Below are 25,722 nucleotides of genomic sequence, written 5' to 3'. Positions count from 1 at the left end.
CCTTTTAGCATTGGTTTGAAAAGATGAAAGTGTATAATAGACCTGATTGAAATAAGAATGTTATCCCTAGTTCTAGCTACACTATTGGAATAGAGACTGACCCCAGCAGCCCTTTGCGGTTTGTAGGTGGTAAGCAGTTGTTTATTATTTGACAGAAGGGGGTGATTTGGAAGGTACTAAGGTACTACTGGAGTAGGAGTCTAATTGCTGGGCAGGCTGATGAGGTATGGATGATTTCATGGGTTAAGGTATGCTGAGTATAAGATAGATGGTGGGCAAGCTTGAGACAGTTGAGTGCTTTTAGCTCTCAACAGTGGTGGGTCTGGTAAGGTTTGTTGCAAGAAAATCTGGCGAATTTGTTATGGCACTGTTCAAGTTTAGAACTAAGGGAGGCTTGTAGGTTTGCCATGATAGGGGCTCCATATAGGAAAAGGGGGTAAGAGGTAAGTGGGAGTTAGTTACCTTGGTGGAGTCTGTATAGAATTTTTTTACTCTATGTAGGGTGCCTACTTTTGATGGGTTCTCTTGATGTTGTTGTAGATATGTAAATCGAATTTAATAATTTTATCGATTGTCATGCTAAGTAGCTTTGTATGTGGGATAACTTCAATCTTGGTATTATTTAAGGAAGAAATTTTAAAGTTATTTTTCATGGAAATGGGATTTTGGAAAAAAGAGAATTAATTTATTTTTTTGGGATTTAGTAGCAAGTGATTGTCATGTAGCCAACTTTCAACAGAGGTAAAGGCTTCTTGGGTTATTCTCTGAAGATGTATTACTTTGTCAGAAATGCATATTAGGGTAGAATCATCAGTGTATTGTATGAAGGAACCTTGCTGAGAAGATATAAATTGTTGGTGAATATATTAAAGAGTAGAGGGCTGAGACAGGAGGCATGTGGCACACCAGTATTGACAGGAAGGACGGGAGAAAAATTGGAGAGCAATTTAACAAACTGGTAACCCATAGTAGTATGGGCTTTGATAGACCAAGGGAAAATAGTTGATAGATGAGCTTTTGGTGAGAGACTAGATCAGAAGCTTTAGTGAGATCAAGGAGTACAGAGGAAACAAGTTTGTCCTCTTCTCTGGCTGTGTTAATAGTATCTGTGAAAGTGTTAAGGCTGTGGAAGTGCTATGGGCAGGTCTAAAGCCATACTGTGTGGGAGTCAGGAGATTTTCCTGAAGAATATGTTGAAGTTGCTTGTGAATGGACTTCTCCAGAATTTATGACAAAGGGGATATGGCAGTAGGTCTGAAATTGGTTATATCAGATGAGGTTCCTCCTTTACGATGGGGGATAATGAAGAATTTTCTCCATTGACATTGAATGCATGATTCTTTGATAGATCTGTTAATTAGAGGAGGCACAGGATAGGCTATGGAATTGTCAACAAGCTTAAGGTATTTTGCTGGGAGATTACTTGAAGGAGAACAGGGTTTCAATTTAAGAAGTGGCATTTTGATGTAGGAGGTTGTGATAGGTTTTAGGGTGAAATGGGGGTGTTTTCTGTCTGACAAGAAAGCATGTCAGGATTGTTAGGAGGAAAATCTTTAGTAAGTGCTTTAATGCTTTCTGTAAAATGTATGTGTTAAATTGTGCAGCTTTTTTGGAAGGAGTGTTATTTGTGGCAGGATTAGGAGTGGTGAATGCTCCAGGGAGAAGTATATTATTAATAGAAGACCAGAAGTTTTTAGGGTTAGAAGACTGATTTAGTAAGGGGTTACTGAAGCAGAATTCCTTGTCTGCAATAATCTGTCTTTTAGTATGGCTGTGTAGTTCTTTATGCATATTTTAACTGTTCTTTCCAAGCCCTATATATTTCATACATTAGGTGCCTGCTTTGAGTGGATCACCAAGGAGCATGGTTATTCTGTATTCTTCTTGTCCTAGTTGGAGCCAGACTCTTGAGGGTTTACAGGAAATGTGAGTTAAATTTATGTATAGCTTTGTTGAGTGGAATATTTTTCAGGATAGACCAGTTAAGCTTACAATTCTGTTAAATATGTCTGGGTTAAAGTTATTGAGGTTACGGGAAGTTCTAAGTAAGTGTTGTTTGACATGATGGATACTGAGTCTGTTTGCATATACAGGGAGGTGATCACTGTGGAGATCAGAGAGGGTACCACTGGAGACGAAATTGGTGGAACTGGACTCCAATACCCAGTTGAGAATTGAACCACTGTTGTTGGGATATTTATAATGTGTGTGTGTGTGGGGGTGGGGGGGTAATTGAGTCAATCCAAATAGGTTTAGGCTAGTTGATGGATATTTTTTGGAGATAATCTGCCAATCAAAATTAATGTCACCTAGAATTATCTTTTCATTAGAAAGTGTATGTGAGGTCCAGTTGAGGATGTTTTCCAGGGTTATAGGATTATTACTTGGGATAATATAGAATACTGTAATATGGTAGCTTATGGTTATTTAGTTTAAGATGGGAGATCAGCGTTAATGTAATTTGGGAATAAGTGTATTCTAGGGTAGGATTTCAGCTACTTTACCACCTTTTTTGAGTGCTGTCAGCTCTGATGATATAACCAGGAAGTGATATGTCAGAGTCAAGTATATGGGGTTTTAGCCATGCCTCAGTTATGGGAAGATATTTGGTGTATTGTGGGAGAGCCAGGCATCGAGTTCTGAAATCTTATTGTAGATGCAACAAGTATTTAAGGAAATGATTTTAAGATGTTTGGGTGAGTTTGAGGTAGGGGGTTGGACTTTGATGGCTTTGATGATGGTGTTGTGGTCCCTGTCTTGAAAGAGATGGGTGGGCTGAGTAGGAGGGGGTTTGGTTTGGGATGCATTTTGGAGGCTACTGGGGAGTCAGGATGGGAGAAGGGGCTAGGATTGGGTTGAATATCCCCACAGAATTGTAAGAGAGAGAGAGAAAAATGTATAGGTTTGGTAAGCATGTTTTATTTTAACTAATTGTTAGTTTTATTTTGGTGTGGCAGGTGTGAATGTTTAGTAATTTGAATTTTAAGTAAAGATTGGGTGAGTCTTTGTATATACTGGAAGCAATTAGTGGTGATGTGGGGTGATTTGAATGGTTAGAGGTGGAGCACATAGTGGGAGAAGTGTGTATACAAGACTGACTGATGTGTGGTAAGTTGTAAGGTGATAAAACAGGAAGAGTAACAATGCAGTAATATCTAAAAGAAGCATTGTATGGAGCTTTTTAGAGAGATATGTCTGAGAAAGAGGAGCTAGAACACTGGGGTAACAATGTAGGAGGGGTAGGAGAACACTAGGGTATGAATATAGGAGGGGTAGGAGAACGCTGGGGTAACAGTATAGGAGGTATAGGGGAACACTGAGGTATGAATATAGGAGGGGTAGGCAACACTGGAGTATGAATATAGGAGGGGTAGGAGAACACTGGGAATAACAATATAGGAGGGGTAGAAGAACACTGGGGTATGAATATAGGATTGGTAGGGGAGCACTTGGGTACAAATGTAGGAGGGGTAGGAGAACACTGGGATATCAATATAGGAGGGGTAGGAGAACGCTAGGGTAACAATATAGGAGGGGTAGGAGTAGATAGCTGAGTGAGGTGGATGGTATAAATAATGATCACTGTGGTTAGTTATATGTAATATAAGACAGAAAAGAAAGTTAAAGTGCTTAAAGAAGATTGTGATTGAGTGATCCACCATGGGGATGGTCCTTCAGGGTCATTGTCACATTGCCAGCTTGGTCCACTGTACCAAGCAGAAGGCACAGAATATTATGACTAAGTGATCCATCACAGGGGTGGCCTTTTAGAGCCCACAATGCTGATTGACTTAGAGGAGTTTCTTGTATCACTGGGTGGAGGGGATGAAACAGCATCTTTATACATGGTGGTGGTATGGATGTCAGTGTTAAGCTTGACCCACACCATACATGTTTCAATAGATGAGACAGATGCTTAGTAGTATGTAGCAGAGGTTTGCATATGCATTTATTACATGTATAGTACGTATCCTAACAGACAGGCACAATGCAAGTTTCTTTTCGTAAGACACATCAGCAGTGTAACAGTTTGCAGGCACAAGAGAATGCAAGGTTGAATAACAGGGAATTTAATACATTTACACCCTTGACCTTTTTGTCACATTGGAACTCTGTAGCATATGCTGATGTGTTCACTATTGTGTTCTGCATGTTGTGCATTCACTGATAGAAGCACTACTGCACAATAGGTAGAAGTGGCTGAGATAGGAGAAGATGCTGACGTTGGTACCTTTGTAGGGTCTGGCAGTGGTACTGAGATACATGGACATGTGTTACAGTCTGAGTAGTCAGTGACAGTTGTCTTTGTCACTCAGGATGTATGTACCACAAATACTTCCTATGTGCCTGGAACAGCAGCTTCAGAGGTGCACATTGCTTTCTCAGTGGTGATAACCATCACAGACCCACAGCATAGGGATACCTGACACCATCCCAACTCATAACTGCCTTTTGAAATGCAAGCAGTATTGATGATAAACTCATAACTGCCTCCTAAAATGCAAGCAGGATTGATGATAAATCAGCAGACGTACAGGAGCAACATCCAGGTACAGTCTGATGCCATATAGTACACAATATAGCTGCAACTGTGTTGTGTTGTATGATATTCAAGAGGAAGCTACCTGGGGCCATTGTGATCTCTGTGTAGACCTGGCAATCAGACAGCATGATTCTGCTGGTTGACTGAGATCTGTGGTGACATGCTCCACCTCACTGAGCAATACAACATGTAAGACTTTTGGTCTCATATACCTTTCCCATACTGGCAGTGTTGCCCATGACAGGGGTTGGGCATGTTGAACAGCTGTGGCTGGAGATGTCAGAACACCTGACCTGACACCATTTATTGTGGGTGGCAGTAAGTAGTTAACAAAAGGAGTGATGTCCTCAGCAGTGAGCTCCAGCTAAGTCCACATCATGAAGTAGTACACCATCCTTGCAATAAGAGGGTTTGAGCCCTGCTCCCTTTCACCAACAATGTGACATCATGTCAGGGTCATGCAGCCGCTCCACATTCCTTTCAAAGGAGGAAATTATCCCTCACAGAATTTATTCTTGCACACAATGCACAGCCATATGAAGCACTTGTGACATGTTTCCCCCACCCACCTGTGTCCCCACCCAGTTTGTGTTGACAGTGTTGTGTCTGCTGCCACCTGTGCAAAGGATGATGACTGGGACCTGTAGTATTCTCCATTCTTTGTTGTAATAAGGTGGTAATAATGCATGCATTATGCTTATTGTGTGTCATTGTCAATTTAAGAATGTGTAACGCATAGTTGTTGACACCTTGTCAGCAGTGCCAAGTTGGTACCCATCCCTCCCTGTGGGTATTTTGCTGAGTGTATGTCCGCCATCTTTTAATAGCTATTGTTGCCTTCTTCTGCCAGTACTAGAGTGTATAGCCAGTGGTGTAACACAACCACAGAGTTGTCAGTCTTGCCAGTGCATGGGCATAAGTACAGATGTTTCAAAGCTGCAGGCTAACCCTTGACTGTCCTTACCTGGACCTAACTCCTACCAGTGTTTCCTCCTGTTAATACAAATTCTAACACTTGCTGTAAATTTTCTATACTGTACACAACATCTGCCTTATATTTTAAGTTCATACAGTGCATGGTAGATTTGTATGTACCCGCAGTTTCACTGTTATTGAATTGTACTTGATAATTGTTGGGCATGTGCAATGTCTTGACTACATTAATTGGTGTATATATGCGTGCTGTCTAGTGCCTCTGGGTAGTGGCAGAAAAGGGTCCTGTACCAGTCCACTCACCTGGTTAAAAACACGTATGCATATGCACATAAGTACATACATACATACATAATACATAATTAAAAAAGTAAATGATCGTGTTATGTAGCATGACATGTACTACAGACATCTTGCTGTCTCAGTGCCATACTGTACAGACCTACTGGATGTGTCCAGGCAACTAAACCATGTCTTTGTCAGCCCAAACAGAGGTTCAAAGATGGTAGGTGTCTGGCAATGGGCAGTTCGAATACAATTTTGCAGCAGTTTTGGGCTCAAGAGATAGCCAGCATCACATCTGTAACAGAGGACAAAGTTAGTTATTTTTGGGGTGGGTGGAGGGGATTAGTTACAGGTATTGTGTGTGTGTTTGTCAGCAATTTATCTACATACTGTTCAAGGATTTATCAACTGTATGACTCTTGTGGAAAAACATGGTAAAAGTTGGCATACTGGTCAGGCGTATGGCATATATAGGATTCATATAAACTGGTGCTGCACACACATTGCAAATAATGCTTTGTGCATCACACAATATCTGGCAATTCAAGAAATAGTAGCCTTTTGCTTTGATATAGTTCCGTCACTGTAGGGAAGATGGGGCTTTTATTTCCACACAAGTGAAATCTGTGCCACTAAGAACCTTGTGAAGTTGGGCAGTGGTATAGAAGCCACTAATGGTACGGCATCTTTCTTCTTTGCAATCCTGAAGAGCCTGACATGTAGCAGCATGATATCAAGGAACTTACTGTATATGTATGAATATCTCACATACTGCATGCCACATGGTTGACAACACCGCCAGTAATTATTCTGATAGTTCCCCCAGCCTCCCTCAGCTTCCCTTAACTTGAGCACTTAGCCAGTTAGCACTCAAATTGGTGGACAAAATAATGGACAGGCAAACCTGTACCCCTTCATCCCCAGCCTTCTAGCACTTAGTATTATAATTCAGGGAAGTTACTGCTTTTCACAGAAAGTTCTCTCTGTGAGAAGTGAATGTAAATATTTGGCTAATAAGGGAGGCATCCCTCTCATGACAGACAATATGGAGTGAACATCATGCAGTCACACACCCAGTCAGCCCCTACCATATTTGCAGAGAGACCAAACTAAAATGTCATATTCTGATGCCATAAAAAGTCTTGCTAAGCCTGTTAAAACTTGTATGAATAGTCCTCAGTGAAGGTCACTAAACTTGTACACACTTGCATCAACAAGTCAATGACAGTAAAGTTGCTCCTAATCAAGTAATACTAAGCTAGCCAATGGTAAAAATGTGTTAGCCAGTTGTTAAAGCACTCATCAGGCTGAACAAGGATAGGGTTACTGTCAACTGCCTTTCAGGGACCAGGATCACAGATATTAATATGAAGCTCAAGATCCATTTCAGAGACAAATATGACTAGGACATTACAGTGGTCCACATGGGAGTGAATGTCTTGGGTCAAATGTCCTGGGTCAAAAAACTCTGAGGCAGATGAAGAAAGATGTTGGAATCCCCTGGACTTGTAATGGTAGGACTCTGGTTCTAAATGGAATCCTTAATTCACAAAGAATGAAGTCTAAGTATAAAGAAAACATTAATTGTCTTTGGCAGCTGGCTTCCTTGCTGGTGCCATCCTGGGGATGGTGTGGGATGTCAAGTATGTTTCATTCTGCAATAAGATGATAGATGGCCTTTCCTGTTTTGCAGTGGATGGCATGCATCTCTCATTCAAGGGTTTCCATATGCTGCAAAAGCCCTTGCTTCCCCATCAGTGGGACAGCTTAGCAAATTCATCTAACCTTAAACTGGATAACATTAAGGCATCTCTTCTCAGTGTAAAAATCCGAAACACCACCATCCAGCACTCAGGTGTCAGCAACAAATCTTTATTTCACATCACTTATATCAATGCAAGAGCACCAGAACCATACCCATGTCGGCTACAAAGCCTTCTTGAGTGCAAAAAATCACACATACCTCCACCCCTTCATTTAAACAAACATCGAAACCCATCCCATTGTGTAATCAGAGATGTTCATTAAGACCTGGGGAAAAAAGTCCTCCCAACTGAATAATCGAATAATCCATTTTTTCTCTTTTTTTGTCCAAAATATTATGCCAATCTGATTTATCTGTATTAAACATTATTCTATCTATAATCACACGTCTAAACTTAGCTGTTTGATGTTTGATGGTTGATGGTATGTTTATACAAAGCATTAGACTGATGAGCATATCTGACATTGCTAAGGTGTTCAAAAATGCGTAACTTAAATGGACGAGAAGTTCACCCTACATAAAAAACTGACAAGTACATAAAACTAAATAAATAACCCAGTTCTATTCACAATCCCAATATAAGTGAATATTGAAAACATGTGAAGTGTTCTGGGAAGTAAATTGTTTTGTATTACATACACACTTACAGAAACTACAATGGTTACAGGGCTGACACCCCACCAAAAATCTCCCATACAATGTAGTCTGTTGTGCCCCAATGGTATTGTCATACAGTTTCTTATGATGATTGAACCAATTACCCAAAGTCCTACCCCTCCTATAAGAAAAAAGACATTTAGAGGGTATCGAGCCCCTCAGAGAATCATCAGACGAGAGAATCCCCCAAGGTTTTTGTATTAAGTCAGTCAAAGCAGACGTATTACTACCATAGCTAGTAACTAATCTAAGTGGAGCATCTGAAATTACTCTTTTATTTTTTTATTGTAATAATTCAATTCTTTCCAAACCCCTAATATAATTATAGGTTCATAGATAGGTACTAGGCTTTCGGCCCAAGGGCCTACGTAAGCCTAGCCAACAAGGTTTCTTGGCTTACGCCACCCAAAAAAGTTATTTTCCTGTGCCACTGTCGAGCAGAGACACAGAAGTGATCCCCGGGGTGTATTTCCTATTTCCCATCCACTCATCAAGATTTTTCTTGAAAAGTGCTATTTAAGAACTTTGTTTGACATAGATGGGTAGCCTGTTCCAGAATATGGGAAGTCTCTGGGACATGAATCTGTCACTCCAGCATGTTCTGTTTATTGTGGTGACAAGGTTTAGGTCCCTAGAGCTTGTAGCTCGGAGGGATTGGGATTTCTTTAGCTGTAGCATGTCCAACAGCTCTGGTTTTGACATAGCTTTATATGTTAGGCAAAGATCACCTCGGAGTAGGCGATATGCTACGGAGTAAAGCTGGAGTTTTTTGAGGTGGTCAGTGTAGGGCATTTGTTTGAGGCCAGTAATCCTCTTTGTGAGGTACTTCTGTGGCCTTTCCAGCTGCTGCAGATGTCTTGTGAGGTACATTCCAAAAGGGGCATTGTACTCTATAATGGGTCTAATGAGTGTCGAGTAAAGGGGAACAATGACCTCTTTTTTCCTGGATGAGAACCCTTTTATGATGAGGTGTGCCACGTAGAAGGACTTCCTGACTGCTGTGGCAATGTGACTATCAAAGGAGAGACTACTGTCCACCTAGGTCCCAAAGTCTCTGATCACATATTCGGTGTTAAGTAAATTGCTGCCTATGTGGTAGTTCATGGGTACAGAGTTTTTACCAAAGGGGATGACACTGCACTTTTTGGCATTGAGCTTGAGGCCATGGCTCTGATACCAGGCATCTGTCTCAGCGAGCCCCTTCTGTAGGATGTCCACATCATTTGGGGACTTGACTATGACTCCTAGTTTGCAGTCATCTGCGAACTTCATTAGCCAGAGGCCTTCTGTGTTAGCCTGTACTTCAGAGAAGTAGATACCAAACAGGAGAGGTCCCAGGACGGAAGTCTGTGGTATTCCACTTGTCACTGCTTTGAGGTTGGATTTGGAGTCTGCAACTTTTACAGTGTGGGTTCTGTCAGTGAGCCAGTTGGCAACCCATCTTGTGACATAGGGATTTATACCTAGTTTAGTGAGTTTACCTATAATTCCGGAATGGGGGATGGTGTCGGAAGCCTTGGTGAGGTCAAGATAGGCTGTGCGAACCACCTTACCCTCATCTACGGCTTTGGTGACTGCCTCAAAGAAGTCGATCAGGTTCAGGAGGCATGATCTGCCTTTCACAAACCTGAACTGGGTGGGATCCAGAGTTTGGAGGTTACCAATGTCTTTGTTTATGAGTTGCACGATGATACGTTCCATGGCCTTGCAGACCAGGCTCGTCATGCTAATAGGTCGATAGTTCCCGGGATCAGTGGTGGCTCCCCCTTTGTGGAGTGGGATAACTGTTGCTGTGCGCCATTCAGTGGGCACAAAGCCTGATGTGAGGCTATTATTGAACATGGTGTTTAAGTGGGGAGCCAGTTCGTTTTGAAGTTCGTGTAAAACGCAGCCTGGGATGTTGTCCGGTCCCATGGATGCTGTATTTTTGGCTTTAGAGAGTGCAGCTTTTACCTGCATAGTTGTGATTACAGGGACTCTGCATTCTTCCTGTATAGATATGGGCCCTTTAGGGGGTAAGGGGCGGGGGTAAAGTTAACACTGAACCTATCTGCCAGGATGTTGGCAATATTAGTTGGTTCTGTAATTTTCGTGCCGTTGTGCTGCAACTCAGAGCAGATTTGGGTGTTGCCATCGAGATTCTTGACATAGCTATAGAATGCTTTGTGGTTGTCCTTAGAAGTAGTGGTGATTTTGTTTTCGTAGCTAGTTTGGAGGATCTTATAAGGCATATCAGCTTCTTACTGAGGCTGACCAGGGAGCTCCTCCACTCATGGGATTTTACTCTCTTTTGCAACAGTTTCTTCCTTCTGTTGCACAGTTTGTTTATGGCAGGGAACCACCAGATTGGCTTCCTTTTTTTGGAGGATAGCATCTTGGTTTTGTTTGGGATAGCAAGATCCATGCCCTCCTATAAGTGCTTATAGAGTGCATTTGTGTAGGATTCAGCAGTTGTAACTGTATTGTCCATCTGCATGGTTGTCATGAAGTTCACCACTTTTGTCTTAAGAAGTATGAAGTTGGCTTTGGAGAAATTTTTTATCGTGGTTTCCTTAATGGGTGGTGGGGGCGGGATGTGGATATCCAGGGTGATTAGCTTATGGTCGGATCGGACCAACGAGGAGTTGACTTCAGGTGTGGAACACCGGTCACTCATGTTGGTAATGACTAGGTCTAGGATATTGTTGCCCCTGATGGGGGTGTGGATAAGTTGATCCAGGGCATTGGAGTTTATGTATTCCAGAAAGCTTTGAGCTAAGGAGTTAGTACATGAGTAGTTTTCCCAGTTAATGGTGGGGTAGTTGAAGTCGCTCATTATTATGGTGTTTGATTGAACCCTAATATTTTCCAGTAAATCAAGAAAAGAAGAGTGGGAATCCTGGGGCATGGTGGGGGATCTGTAGCAAGCTACAATTTGGATTGCAGTTTTGCCCAGAGTTAGTTGCACTTGGATAACCTCGGATGCATTATGCTGAGCAACTAGCCTGGAGGTGTGGATATCCTTCATGAATATGGACACACCTCTGCCTTTGGTGTTTCGGTTCAGGTTACATGGCCAAAAAGTGTGATATGAGTTATAGCCTGGTAGTGCAGGGGTGCTCTCTGGAGCTTTGAACCAGGTCTCAGTCACTGCACAGATATCAATGTTCTCCATTTTAAGGAGTGCCTCGAGTGAGTGCATTTTGAGATTTAGACTTATAGCATTGAGTAGCATTACCCTCAATTTTTGCTTGCCTGCTCCTGTTACGGTGGTGAATTTGTTATTTGAACCTTGCCTAAAAAACGCACTATAGGGGCAGCAAGAGCCTTAGCCAGTATCTGGAATCCCAGGGGTGACAGGTGCAGGCCATCTGTGGCGAAGCATTGTGGTCTGTCGACCATGTCATCCCAAGCAGACAGATACTGGATTCCCTTAGAATGACACCAGAAGCTTAGCCAATTGTTGAAGTCAATCATTTTGTCCTTGTACTGGGCAATGGCAGAATGCTACTCAGGGCTAGGGTCATACCTGCCTGGGCTACAAGATCGGAGAGCTCTTCCATGTCTCTTTTCATGTAGTCCAGGGAGGTACATCTCAGGTCATTCACACCAACATGGACAATGACAGAGTCATATTTGTACTTGTGGAGTGACCTGAGTGCGTGGGTTATGTGGCAGATCCTGACACCCGACAGGCAGCTGACAGTAACCTTCTCCTTGTTTAGCCTGGTGAGTGGGACATCAGTGTGCCTGACTATAGAGTCACCTATGACTAGTGTGCTGGGTATGTTGTTTTGCCTTATTGGCTGTGGTTGAGTGACACACTGAGTCTGTGGGCTATGTGTTATTTGGGTAGTGTTGGGGGATAGAGGTTGCTTGCGTTTCTGCTTTGGAGGTCTCTGTTGCTTAGATAAATTATTATTGAGAGCCTCTGCGAATTTTTTTGTGTTACTATGTGTGGATTTTGGTGGTGTAGATTTAGTGAGACTGTGTGATGTGTGTGGTGTGGTGCAAATGTTTACCTTCTCCTCATGACTGTCAAGTTCAGTCTTGGAGTGAGCTTTACCTCCAGTTTGGCTAGATAAGTGCATCTCTCACAGGTTGTAGTGTTGGGTGGTAGGAGGAGAGGGTTGTCTATGTACATGAGGCAATTTTCTACATTGCCTCAAGATGCCCAGATTCATCATCTAGACAGGAGAGAACACTGGGAGCTGACCATTGGACATGCCTGAATAAAAAAATATTTTCCTCTAGATAAGTGAAGAAAGTGAGTACAAGAGCTGTTTTTTTTCTAAGCAAGTGAGAAAAGTAAGTACAAAAACTGGTTTCCTCTAGGTAATGAGGAAGATTGAATGATATTGTAATTAGTAGCTTATTTAGTGCTTATAAGTTCTGAATAAAAAGTGCTGAGCACGAATAAGCAGATTTAAGTGCTAAAACTAAGAATCTGTATCTGCAATAGACGAGTTACAGGACAGAAACTAGTGCAAATGCAGGCTTTCATATCAGAAAGTTGAGAGAGATGGAAGAGATTGCCCAAACGGCTAATAACTACAATTTCTGGGCCAGAACCACTCCTTATGTGGTAGACAGGTTACCTAGTGCTTACCACTCCCACTGATAAGCTAGAAGGCTTCCTTCTAACACAGAAAGGCTTGGATGGCTCAGAAGCTTACATACAGTCCTGGATACAGCACATCTGTATCTGGAAGACTAATTACAGGAAAGGTAGGAAACAGGCTTAGTTTTTTTTTTTTTTTACAGAAAAGTAGCAAAAACAGTAGTAAAAACAATTCACATGCAGTGCAAGCAAACACATGAGTATTTAGCAATATTACACCAAACACAGTTTAAAAAGTGCAATTAAATTAAAATGGACTAAAAGCAAATGCAGAAAGAGTTTATTGGGTAGAATGTGTTAAAGAGATAGGACTGGGGGAGTGTCCCAGATCAAATCTATAGTGGGGCGGGCAACTGCAAAAGCCACCAAATATAAACTACAAGCTAAAAATAGGGACGGTTGGTGGGACAAAACAGTTTCAACAGAGATCTAAGCAACAACTAACAGTACAAACTCTAAAACCAAAAAATATACTCAGCTCTGTATATTTGCAGATAGATTGGAAAGCAATAACTAACAGTACAAACTCTAAAACCAAAAAAATATACTCAGCTCTATATATTTGCAGATAGATTGGAAAGCAGTCTCTCAGAACACAGGTTCCAGCAATTAAATGCAGGCTCTTACTTGATTGAATAACATTCTGGTATTTGTATCCTGTGTTACAGAATCTAGTAACCAACTCTTGGTCATATAAAACCAACAATTCACCCAAAGAACAAATCCTATAAAGCCTCATAAATTGGGCTTTAGGAATGTTCTTGACAATGTGCCGGGGATAACAGCTATTAGTCTGTAACAAAGTATTGACCTGGGGATGCGTCCTATGAATTTGTGTACCCAAGGTCCCATCCTGCTGTAGATGAATTTCAAAATCTAAAAAATTGTGTGGTGTTGAAGTTAAGGGTAAAATGTATACCCCACTTGTTTTTATTTAAATAGGTAACAATTTCTCTTAAATAATCCTCCTGTGAATGCCAAACCATCCAACAATTGTCAAGGTAATGGTGTCAGATATCCATAGATTCCAAAAAAAGATTATGCATAGGATCATAAATCTGTTCCTCAATATAACCCATAAAACAAGTATGAATAAATGGGGCAAATGATGCCCCCATAGCAGTGCCCTTAAGTTGCAAAGAACACTGATCTTTAAAATAAAAGATATTTTTGGTTAATATATGTTCAATGTGGCAAAGTAAAAAAGGTGTTAAATCCTGGGCTATATAGAGGAATGCGATTCAACCAGTATTCCAAAGCCAGCAGACCTGCTCAATGGGAAATATTAATATATAATGCTGACACATTGTGCACATATATCACCTTAGTTCCAACTGCATCTCTTTAATAATGTTTAAGAACTCCATAGTATCTTGTATACGAGATCTCACCTGTACCAACAAAGGTTTCAAATACTGAGTGAGAAAGGCAGACAAAGGTTCTGAACACTTCCCAGAAACTATTAGTCTGCCTGGAGGTTAGTTTAAAATTTTATGTGTTTTTGGTAACATATAGAAGTATTGCTTCAAGGGATCTTTAACCATCAATTGAAACTGAACTTCCTTAGTAATAATACCCTCCTCCAAGGCAAGCTCCAAAAAATGATTAATATCAGATTTAAGTACCGGAGTAGGGTTCAAAAACATCCTTTGATAAAATCGTTGATCTAATAGTTGTTTATGTGCCTCTGCTGCATACATGGCCCAATCCCATACTACTACCGCACCTCCTTTGCCTGCTGGACTAATAACCAGTTGTTTATTTTTAGAGAGATTTATCAATGCTTGTCTAGGTGCAAAAGAAGAATTATTATGTGAACTCTGTAAATAGGATCCTTACATGAAATGTAAATCACGCAATACCTGATGTTGAAAAATTGCTACACTCTTATTAAGAGGTGGTGTAAATGTAGACGGTTTGAAACAAAAAACGTCAGGTCATATTCCTTATTAACTGATTTATTATGAAAAAATACCATTAAATTCAACAATCTACAGATTGAGATGACATCTTGAGCAAACACATCCCCAGGCACTAAGTAACTGGACACAAAAAAAAACAAGACTTTTATTGAGTACTTCAATTTCAATAGAAGATAAAGGGGAGAAAGAAATATTAAGAACATTACAATTATCTACTGTGATGTCATTAGATGTAACAGGGTTTCTAAAGTGGGTACTACGCTTATGGTGTTTACGTCCACCCAGTCTGTGACACACAAAGGGAAACTGTCATTTTTCTCTTTAGCAGAAGGGGCGGTAGATGGTGTATCTAAATCAGTATCAGTATGGAGGAAAACTCTTCTCCCGATCCACCAGAGATACCACCAACTTTCTTAAGAATTGGCTTTTTCCTCTTACGTTTAGCCGGAAGTTGGGGTCATTGTTTACTATCAAAAAACTTAACAGTTTTCTGAAGGGTAAACTGTTTTGATAATCCCTCGAATCTCTAGAGAATTGTTTAATCATACGCGAGTTTAACTCTTTTTCCAATCCAGTTAAATCTTTTGTCAACTGTGCAAACTGTTCCCAATATGAAGGATCACCTTCATGTGGCTTTATTTGTTCACAAAGTTGGCCAACCTGGGACAGTAATTCAACAGTTTTTCCTTCATAAAAAGAATGTAACACTTTTACAAACAACATTGAGGCCACATGTAAGGCTTCCTGCCACTCTGATATTAATTTTCCTGTCTTTTTTCAGTGCCAGGAGTATCATTAACAGATTGCTCAGTCTTGGGACAGTGCTGCATCTGGAACAAATCCATGTATATGTAGTTACAGAAAACTTGTTTAAAATGTAAAGAAAGCACTTCCATACTAGGGATGAGTGCCTACCATGCCTTTAAGCCTGCTTGAAGTTGCAGTGATGTTTGCATATTTGTCAAGGACCACAGACTGAGACTCAAAAACTGATCTTGATGTGATGCAGTGGTGCAGCGGTTAGCGTTGTCACCTCACAGTAAGAGGTTCTCTGGTTCAATTCTTAGCTGGAGTGCATTCTGTGTGGAGTCTGTATGGCCTCCCTGCATTCACATGGGGTTTCCTCTAGGTGCTCTGGTTTTCTCCCACATTCCAAAGACGTGTCTGGAGCATTTCTCCCCCATCCTCTGCTGCAAATGGTCTCTGTCCCAGTCAGTCATTCCCAGTAAACAAATGTTAAATAAATAAATGTGCAGTTTACCATAGACAAAATAAGCTAATAGTTACCCTCTTTGTCTCTAGGGGATCATGTTCATAGGTTCATAGGTTCATATTTGTATTATGCCCCCGGCATTTTACAAGCCTGCTCCCCATCGCTTTAGGCTTACGCCACCCCTTTCTTTAGTATGGGGAACTATACCTTTTATTTTGCAAAGCCTTCCCTGTCGACACTGAGGTGGAGGTAATCCCTGGGGTATATCCGCGATCTCCCATCCATTGGTCAAGATTTCTCTTGAACAAGGCAGAGGAGGTCCTCTGGCTCACATGTACCGGGGATTCTGGTTCCACAGCATAGGGAGTCTTTGGGTGATAACCATCCCCAGTTAACGCCCCATTAATAAGTCAGTCGGAGGTTTAAGCCCCCGCCTGGTGGCTCTTTTTGATCTAGATTTTGATTTGAAGCATATTCATCAAATCTGGGCTTCACATGCCCAGGCAAGGGTCACCTCTGATTGTGTGTGTTTACTGATTAGAGCTGAGTTCTTTCAGTCAAGCATAGATAGATTTGAGGACCCTTTTATCCTTTTGGTGAGGAACTTTTGGGTCTCTTATTGGTCTGCAAGTGTCGGGTCAGATACATTCCAATGGGGCATTGTACTCAATCATTGGTCTGATGAGGATGAGTGAATCATTGGTAACCTCCCCTGATCTAGATGAGAATCCCTTCCATGATAAGGGGTGGGCAATGTAGTAGCTGGGTCTTCCTAACTACTTAGCTACAGTCGTAATGACTTTAGCTACATGGGTGTTCTCCCCAGGTCCGACTACTTCTTCTGTGCTCAGTGTCCCTGGACCTATCCCTAGTGCTCAGTTTCTTGCTTCCTGGAAAGGGTATGACTTGCATTTTTGTGGCATTTAATTTTAGGGCCGTGGCTCTGGCACCAGTTATTTGTTTCTGTGGAGACCCAGTTGAAGGATAGTGTAGTCGTTGTCTGTTCTACTATGGCGCCCAGTTTGCAGTCTACTGCAAACTAGTTTAGTAGCCATCTCCTGTGTTTGCAGCTACTAGAAAGTGTGTCAACAAGAGTGGCAGAGGACTGGCATCTGTGGGAAGAGGGCCCAGACAGGGAGTGAGCCTGCTGACATGGCTGCAGCAACAGGCTTTGAGTGGGTTCTGGTCACTTCAGTCCTTCAGCAACATCTTGTGTCATCTAACATTTAAGCTGATGAGTGATGTTTGACATGATGCCGGGGTATTGTATCAAGGTCTTAGCCAGATCAATCTCGAAAGGGTATGGATCTAAGGCTTCATCAATGGCTTTTGCGCAGGACTGCCTTTCAACCAAGTTTAAAAAGGCATGATCTGACTTGACAAAGCCAAACTGGGTTGGATCCATCCAAAGCACCCAATAAACCAATTTGATCCAAAGTTTATGATCCTTTATGGCTTTTATTATAAGGCTTGGTCAAGCTTCGGGCCGGGCAATTACCAGGGTCGGTGGAGGGCATAATTTGTGAAGTGGACCAGCAGCACCAGTGCGAAGTGGGGGGGTAACTTTCCAGAGGTAAGACTTGATTAATGTTGTGTCCTAGCTGTGGTTTAATTTTGTATTGTCCTGTCCCAGCCACAGTCGTATCACCCCAGCCGTTTCATGATGCTGTGTTTTTTGCTTTGAGAGCAGTTTCACTTGGGCGCTTTTGATGTTTGGGGCTGCAATCATTTTGCAGCTATCTCTCCTTTGGGGGAGGGGGTGAGAAGTTTGCACCGAACCTGTCAGAAGCCTTCCTGTTGGGAATGTCTGTAGGATCAGTAATCGAACCTGTATTTTGAACTGTCAGAGCATTTCTGATCATTTTCCAGGTTTCTAACAGCATACCTGTTCTGAGCATGATTGTTCCTTGAGTCCAGGTTTAAGGCCTTAGAATTTTTTTTTCTTTTGATTGTTTTTTTAGCTTTTTCTTTTTATCTGTCTTCTTTTTTGGGTAGTCTACTCTTATAGGTTAGTTTTACTCTATCTTGTAGTAGCTCTGTCTTGTTGTAGAGTTTGTTTATGGTCAGTGTAGTAGCTTCCTCCTTTTTGCCTTTGTTTTGTTTATGGTTGGGTTCCACAGGGATTGCTGCATGGCCTTTGGTAAGCAGGTGCTGTGTGCTTGGGCTGATTGAGTCCATATTTCGCTTGAGCATTGTTTTCTGGTAGAAGGCTCGGGTCTCTTAAAGGAGACCACACTAGTTCCTAGCTACTAAGTCGGCTTTTGAGACCACACTAGTCTTGTGGGGTTTTATTTCAGGCTTTTGGTTCTGATGAGGACCCAGCGAGATTTCAGTAGGGGGTGGATTGTGACGAGATCTCACTCGGTGTTGAACATTGATCTCCCATGTTCGTGATCCTCTGATCGAGTATGCTATCTCCTTCCAGGATGGGATTTGAGTTGTTCATGGAATTGTGTAACAGGAATTCCTTGTGTTTGGCATGAGGGTGTTTGGGGTCAGATAAAGTTCCCAGTCCATATTTTGGTAATGGGCTAGTTCTAGTATGATTTTGTTTGGTGATACATTTATATTTGGTAGTGTTTTCAGGAAGTATGTGTGTGGTTGAGATTTTTGTGAGGGTACTAGTGTTTGCAGGTTTTGCATGTGCAGTCTTGTCACGGGTTAATTGCAGGTACATGATGGTGTTTCACGATCATGCTTGCTCACGGGTAATTGCACCTGATGGTTCAAGCCAATACTCTTACTTGGTGTGGGTGTCTTTTTCCTGATTTTGGGATGGATATGGATTTGGTATCCTTTCTTGGTATTGGGGGGTGTCTCAGGAGCCTTGAACCAGGTTTCAATACAGCACTGACATCGCCTTTCTCCATACTGAGAAGGGCCTCGAGTGCTATCACAGCACAGACATTAGACTTCATACTGTAAAAGATTACCCCTTATTTTATATTTTTTGTTTCCAGGGTGGTAGGTTTAGAATAATTTCCTGCCCTTTGTTTATTTATGGGGTAGGTGGAGCCTTGCCAATATCCGGAATCCCAGGTGACAGGTGCAAGCCGCCCCTTTGCGGCAGCGTGGAATGTCCCAGCATGTCATCCCAGGCAGAGGATACTGATCCCTTTTTGCGACGCGGCTCAGTTGTCCAGCCATTGTTAAAGCCGGCAGATCTATACTGATAACCTTTGAATGATTTGGTGTGTTTAGGATACTGCTTGTGGTCAGGGTCATCATTGCTTGGGTATTCATAACAGAGCTCCTCAATGTCTCTTTAATGCTAGTCCATGAGGAGTACGCCCCAGGTCGCTTTATCAGAGAGCGGGCTGTTGAATGAGTTGCTATTTGTACCTGCTGTTGAGAGACCTGAGTGCTTGCGTTATGTGTGACGGATTCTCCTGCCTCCGGCTGACTGACCACTTCACCTCCTTACTGTGTCTCATCAGCTGTCAGGAGTCTAGCTACCTCACCTTCTCCCAATGACCTTCTGGTCTGGCACAGTTGGGGCCTTTAAGGGTTGTGGACTGTTTGACACTCTGACTGTGAGTGTCTATGTGTTGCATTTTTTGCGGTGTTTTTTGTGACTGGTTTTGTGCTGTTTTGGTGGTGTTCATGTGTTGCCCAGTGGGTCTTTGTTGTACATCGGAGGTTTGGCTTTGTGTATTTGAGACTATTTGCATAGGTTGTGGTAAGAGCCCAGCTGACTGGTCTTAGATGTTGTAGAAAAATTCTTGTAAGCAATGACTCCATAATCCCAGGTGACTTCAATTTTCCAGCCATAGACTGCAACACCTGTATCGTGAATACAGGGTATGCCCAAAAATTTGTGGATTTGATAAATAAGAATTCCCTGATCAGGTAGTTGGTAAACCCACTAGAGGCTTATATATTCTGGATCTGATCCTCACTAATATTGCCTGCACTCCCCTAGTCTCTCATGCTCTAGATAAGTTAGACCATAAACACATGACATATAGTCACAGAAACACCATACTCCTTGTAACCAACATCTATGTATTTAAGGATTTCTAAAGGGCAAACCTTATTTAGTAATATGATGAAATCTCTAAATTTACTTTTGACATCACTACTGCTGACTATGACACAGCCAACTTCACTAAGGCGTATTAACATATTCATAGCTGTAGCAGTCTTAGCTAGACCCAAATAAAATGGGAAATTTAAAAACACCCCCTGGTGTTCAACTGACTTAAACAAACTTGATAACATGCAAAAGAAATTCCTTAACTTGTAAAGTAAGGCTAGAAATCCTCAGAATGAGGATTGTAGAAAAAATGTCTCCAAGAAACCGAAAAGCAGTCTAAGGATCAGTAAAGCGAATTATAAATGGAGTTTAGCTTCATCATCCAACACCTGCCTCTTCTCTGGAATAAACTTCCTGTGCAAGTTAAGCAATGCAGTTCAACACCCTCCTTCGCATGTAATCTGGATGACTTAAATTTAGCCTGGAAATAACTAGCCTGTCTTTCCCTCCTTGAGAAAGGGTACAAAACCTAAGTGTGAGTATTGGTAAGGCATTCACTTGACATTGACTAAAATAGCCTTGAACGTCCTATGTATCCTCTGAAGCCTGTTAGAGAAATGCCTGCAAAATACCCAAAATGTCCCTAGCGGGTCACTGAAAGTTCTCAGCAGCTAAGATAAGAGCTACACATACTTTGGTATCCAAAGAGATAGGAAGACCACTCAGTCCCACAGATTCAGATTCTGGTTGAAATCTGTTGACCAAGGTATTGGTGATATTGTTATTTATTATGCAGTGATTAACTCGCTGGTCTTCTGTCAAGATATGTTATGTCAGCTACTCTCTCTATCTTTTCTAAGTCCTTAGCCTGGAAGGACACAAAACCTAGTCAGCAATGGCAGTGGCTAATGTAATCAAATGCTGCTGAGTGCAGTCTGATGCAAATGTCATAATGGTTATAGTGTGCAAACTGCACATTTTCAGTGTGGTTTCTATCCAGATGCAATTGTACAATGTGGCACTCCAGTGTCTGCTGTGACAGCTATGAATCATGACATTTTTATTCCCTTGATTTTAAATGCCATTATTCACTCATTTGCTTGTGCTGCATTGCTTGTCTGTGTTTATGCACTCATTTGCTTGTGCACTGCACAGTGAGTGCTGTTATGTAGATAAGTACCTAACACCTATGGCTAAACACCACTCTTACCATTGTCAAGAACCATGCAAAAGGCTGTTGCATACTACACAGAGCCTATGAATTCCATGTTATTGTACTATACCATTATCCCATCTTGTTTACCACATGTTAATTTTGTTTGCCACCTCTATTTTTATGCAGATGTTTTCATGTCCATGTTTGTTAGGATATATAACTACACTCAAAGTACTGCTCTCCACATCACAGACCTATCGGAGTCTCTGAAGGTAGTTAAGAGCCAGTCCCATTGATTTTTTTCCTTTCATTATGAAGCTTAGACTGCTCCTGTTTCCTCTCATTCCCTTCTTCAGTCCCCCACTCAATGTTACATTTTTTGACCTGTTAGATATTTAGTAAGTCACCAAAGGCATAACAAGGGTGGGATGAAGGGGGTGCTGGATTTTGGGGGAGTGAGATTGTAAGGCACTGATGTTGCAAAAGTGCATTCAGAAATGAATGCAGATACTTTTGCAGTCACTAGTAAAACAACAAGATGCTTTTTGTGAGGTTAAGTAATAGTTATTTTGGCCCTCAACTTGGAGAAGGCCTTTTTTTGGTCCTCAGCTGTGAGCTGAGGGGGACACCAGTCTGGGGAACTGCACAGAGTGTGGTTACAGATAACCAGGCTATGCTTCACTATCTCTCTCACCTCCCTATCCCAGTAGCATGTTAAGAAAACATCCTGGTGTCATTGGTGACCCTCAGTCTGGAAGCAGTTATTCTTATCTAGCCACTGTTCTATTTCCTAATGCTCCAACAAAGTCATCAGATACTTCTTCCACATGCAACTGTAGCTGTAACATTAGTCTTTTATTTCCATTCTTGCTTCCCCTTAGAAAACTGTTCTGTATCACATTGTTTAGGCCACCTTTATACAGCTTAAATGGTGTAATAATTTTTGTGCTTTTACCACTGTTCATACATCAGATTAGAAGTTAATCATTTTATGTCTTCTTAGTGTGTCTTTCCTAATTACCAAATTCTGTCTTAAATTCTCTTTTGAAAAAAAAAAAGTCAATAAATAGCTTTGCACTGTTTCTGTAGAGTATTAGCATTTGTTGTATGTGATGGGTAAATGCTTTTGTATTTGTCATTTTAACAAGCTTCCTATGTGTTGACCCTTTAAACATACTGGTATGTGGTTTTATTTCCCATTTCTATACAGAGGCTTATAGTGTGCTTGGAGGGAGCCATCTATATCCATAACATTAAGGACATGAAGCTACTAAAAACTATTTCTGATACTCCTTCAAATCCCACAGGTAAGTGGTTACTACAAACAGTCGTATATGGTCACACCGTCTGAGGTTTATAGTATATCTAGCAGTGGCGGAAAAAGGTGAATGTCTAGTGGTGCAGCTTATCTTAGTAAATAGTACTGTAGAGAAAACATTGGAAACTGACGATGTAGCACTCCTGGGTTTGATTCCCAATATTTCCCCCTTGTTATTATCCTGCTCTGATTGCCTAAGAAGACCAGTGGTTTGTGTCAGACTTAAAAGGATGCACTTCTGCCTTTTGGGCTTGCTTGATGAGAAAATATCAACTTTTCAAAGGGTCTTGCAGGTGCTGTGCTGATTGAGTGACATGCTGAGTATTCTGTAGTTTTTTTCACCATCCAAGGTTGTGGCATACAGTCCATCAGGAAACATTTTTGCTGCTTGTACTCATTTTATGTTATAGATGGTTACTATTGTTTTATAACATTGCACTGCACTCCAGTTTCCTAGATTTTCTTAAGTTCCAAGAGTTGTTAATATTGTGCCTCTTAACCAAAATGCAACTGTCTGCTGCCATATTCCAAATATTTAATATTCTCTAGCAGTTAGTGTGCCGTGATCCCACCCTAATGTCTCTTCACCCAATCATTGTTCCTGTACCTTCAGTTGCACCCTTCTAATACTAATGCTGCATCTCAATGGAGGAAACATATACAGGTTTGGTTGATCAATGCAGATGTTTTAATACTAGATCCGTGAACTAAAGTAACATTGGGTCTAGTTATCTTTGTAATGTGAGGGGAGTAACTTTGATTACTGAATCTTAACAGGTAGAAGGGCCCCATGAAGTGGTTACTATATCTCTTACTGCATTTAGCTGGTTTACTGATGATTTAAAAATAATAAAGTGCCTGCAATGGCTAAAGCACATACAAAGTCTGAAACACTGTATACATAAGTACTGCATCTGTAAGGCTAACATATTTTTTTCTTAATTTCTAGGACTTTGTGCACTTTCAATCAATCATTCCAATTCATATTTAGCATATCCTGGCAGCTCAAGCATTGGGGAAATTCTGGTTTATGATGCAAATAATTTGGTAAGCACTTTTTTTTTGGCAAAGTTTCTTTTTCTTTTGAACTGTGAAAAAAAGAAAAAACGGAGGATACAAATCACGCCAGCCAAAGGATTCCAAAGATATTTTTTACTTATGCTTAGTTAGCACTTTCATGCAAACCATTGCTTGCACTTCCTCAGACAAAGCAAGAATAAAACACATTGCAATTTATATTTACAGATGCTAAAGCCAAGCCCAAGATCAATTAAATAATTTACTTGTGCTTAGATAAACCAGCCATTTACCAACAGTACTTAACTAATTAAAGCTGCACACATAAATAAAAAGAATACATATAATATATTCCATTTTACTAAACCAACTACCTAACATTCACTTTAAAAATGTATAACAAAGATTCTTTACATATATTTATATCCTAAAAACTACAAAGCTTTACATTTTTATATATATATGTGCATATGTACACAATATTAGAAATACTAACATGGGAATACTTGATTTTCAGGATTTCCCAAGTTCAAATATAAACATACTTAGGAAGAAAAGTTCGGTGGACATTTTACTGAGTAAGAACAATGACTTTAAAGTATACAATTACACGGACTTTGTTATTTGCCCTGATTTAATTGAACTTTTAGCTAAAGGTTTTTCTTTTGTCACACCACCAAAGTTTGATATTGCAAGAATATTATGTGATTTAAAAATGTTCGTCCGAAAATTGAATTTGAAAATAATCTTTGGAGATCAGAATAGTTTTCAATATAGCAATGAAAAAGTTTCAAGTGTATTTAATCCTCCTCTAGACAACAATCTAGTGATTTTAGAAAAAATGTCTGAAATTCATTTGAGAAGCTTACATAAAGATATTTGTAAGAATAAGCTTCTGGCATTTAAGGAATTAGACTTAATTACACATATGAAGGTTCATGAAATAAGAATAATGAAGCCTGACAAAGGTGGTGGAGCAGTTCTTATGTATGAAAAAGATTATTTTGAGAAAATGCTTTGCCTATTGTCCGGTGATACATACAAAAAAGTATCTTTAAATGAGTTTAACCAAGCTTATAAAAAAGTAAAAGATTTTTTAAGTGAATTGTTTATGGATGGTTCCATCACACTTGATATATATCATTACTTTACCATGGCAGCACCCACTACACCGGTGCTGTTTGGTATTCCAAAATTGCATAAAAACATCCAAAACCCCCCATTTAGACCTATAATTGATGGACGTAATTCCGTCACCTACCCCTGTGCTAAATGGGTTGATAACAAATTGAAAGAGTTCCTTAAGACAGAAAGCCAGATTTGTAAAGATTCCTGGCATGTTTTGGAGTGTCTTAACGAAATTCCTTTTAAATCTGACCTAATTTTTGTGACGGCTGATGTTAGAAATTTATATACCGTCATTCCTCATGAAACAGGGTTAGAATGGGCACGGGAATTTTTGTTACAGAAAAAGTGCCCAGGGAACGATGTTGATTTGATTATTGCCATTTTGGACATCATTTTGACAAATAATTATTTTATGTTTGGAAAGGACATATACTTGCAGTCAACAGGAGTAGCAATGGGTTCTCCAGTTGGGGGTGGTTTTGCGAACACAATAATGGCTTTTTGGGAACAGACATTCCTTTTCACCCATGACCTGTTTAAGAAAATCATAGTTTGGTACACACGCTATCAGGATGACATTCTTATGATAGCAGATTGTGCATGTGAGGAAGTTACCGAACTGATTAGTAAAATGAATTCCTTTGTTTCCTTTTTAGAATTTACTCATGAAATTGGCGATACATCTATTAATTTTTTGGATATCAACATAAGTAAAGATCTAAAAAGAAATGTTTTTTCCACCCAGATATATAGAAAACCAACATATAGTAACTCCTTCCTGCATTTTGCCAGTTGCCACCCCTATTATCAAAAGAAGGGTGTGGTCAAAAGTCATTTTGTTCGTGCTTCACGAATGTGTTCCACTGATGTGGCATTTGAGGAAGAAAGTCGGAAACTTTGGGAAATGTTTAACAACAGAGGGTATTCTGACAAATTATTAAACGCAGTTTCTAAAGAGGTTAATAACAAGAGGAAGGTAGGAATTTTTGCACCTCTATATAGGGATACACCTATAGTGGATGATAATGGTATTCCTGACCACATGTTAGGTGATATTGACCTTGATAGTATGAACTGTAATATAGATAATCAACTTAAGAACAATAATGTAAATAAAAATGAAATTAATTACATTAGTTTTTTAACACAGTACAGTCCATACGCTACACAAGTTAGAGGTGTTCTACAAAGTAACTGGGAATTTGTTAT

The 25,722-nt window shown here is 40.5% G+C and overlaps 1 protein-coding gene across 1 annotated transcript in view; it reads left to right on the top strand.

Annotated features, from left to right (window-relative positions):
- The window catches only part of WIPI1 (WD repeat domain, phosphoinositide interacting 1), a 1,063,998-nt gene that overhangs the window by 400,112 nt on the left and 638,164 nt on the right, over positions 1-25,722 (top strand). Inside the window, exons 4-5 of the mRNA XM_044085121.1 lie at positions 22,261-22,357; positions 23,318-23,415. Coding sequence (XP_043941056.1) covers positions 22,261-22,357; positions 23,318-23,415 — 195 coding nt within the window. The remainder of the gene's footprint in view (positions 1-22,260; positions 22,358-23,317; positions 23,416-25,722) is intronic.

Source organism: Protopterus annectens, chromosome 10.part0, assembly GCF_019279795.1.
Source record: "Protopterus annectens isolate FY-2018-M chromosome 10.part0, PAN1.0, whole genome shotgun sequence".
Classification (NCBI taxonomy): domain Eukaryota; kingdom Metazoa; phylum Chordata; order Ceratodontiformes; family Protopteridae; genus Protopterus; species Protopterus annectens.
The sequence above is the reverse complement of the archived record's forward strand: the minus strand, read 5'-3'. Positions and strand labels throughout refer to the sequence as shown.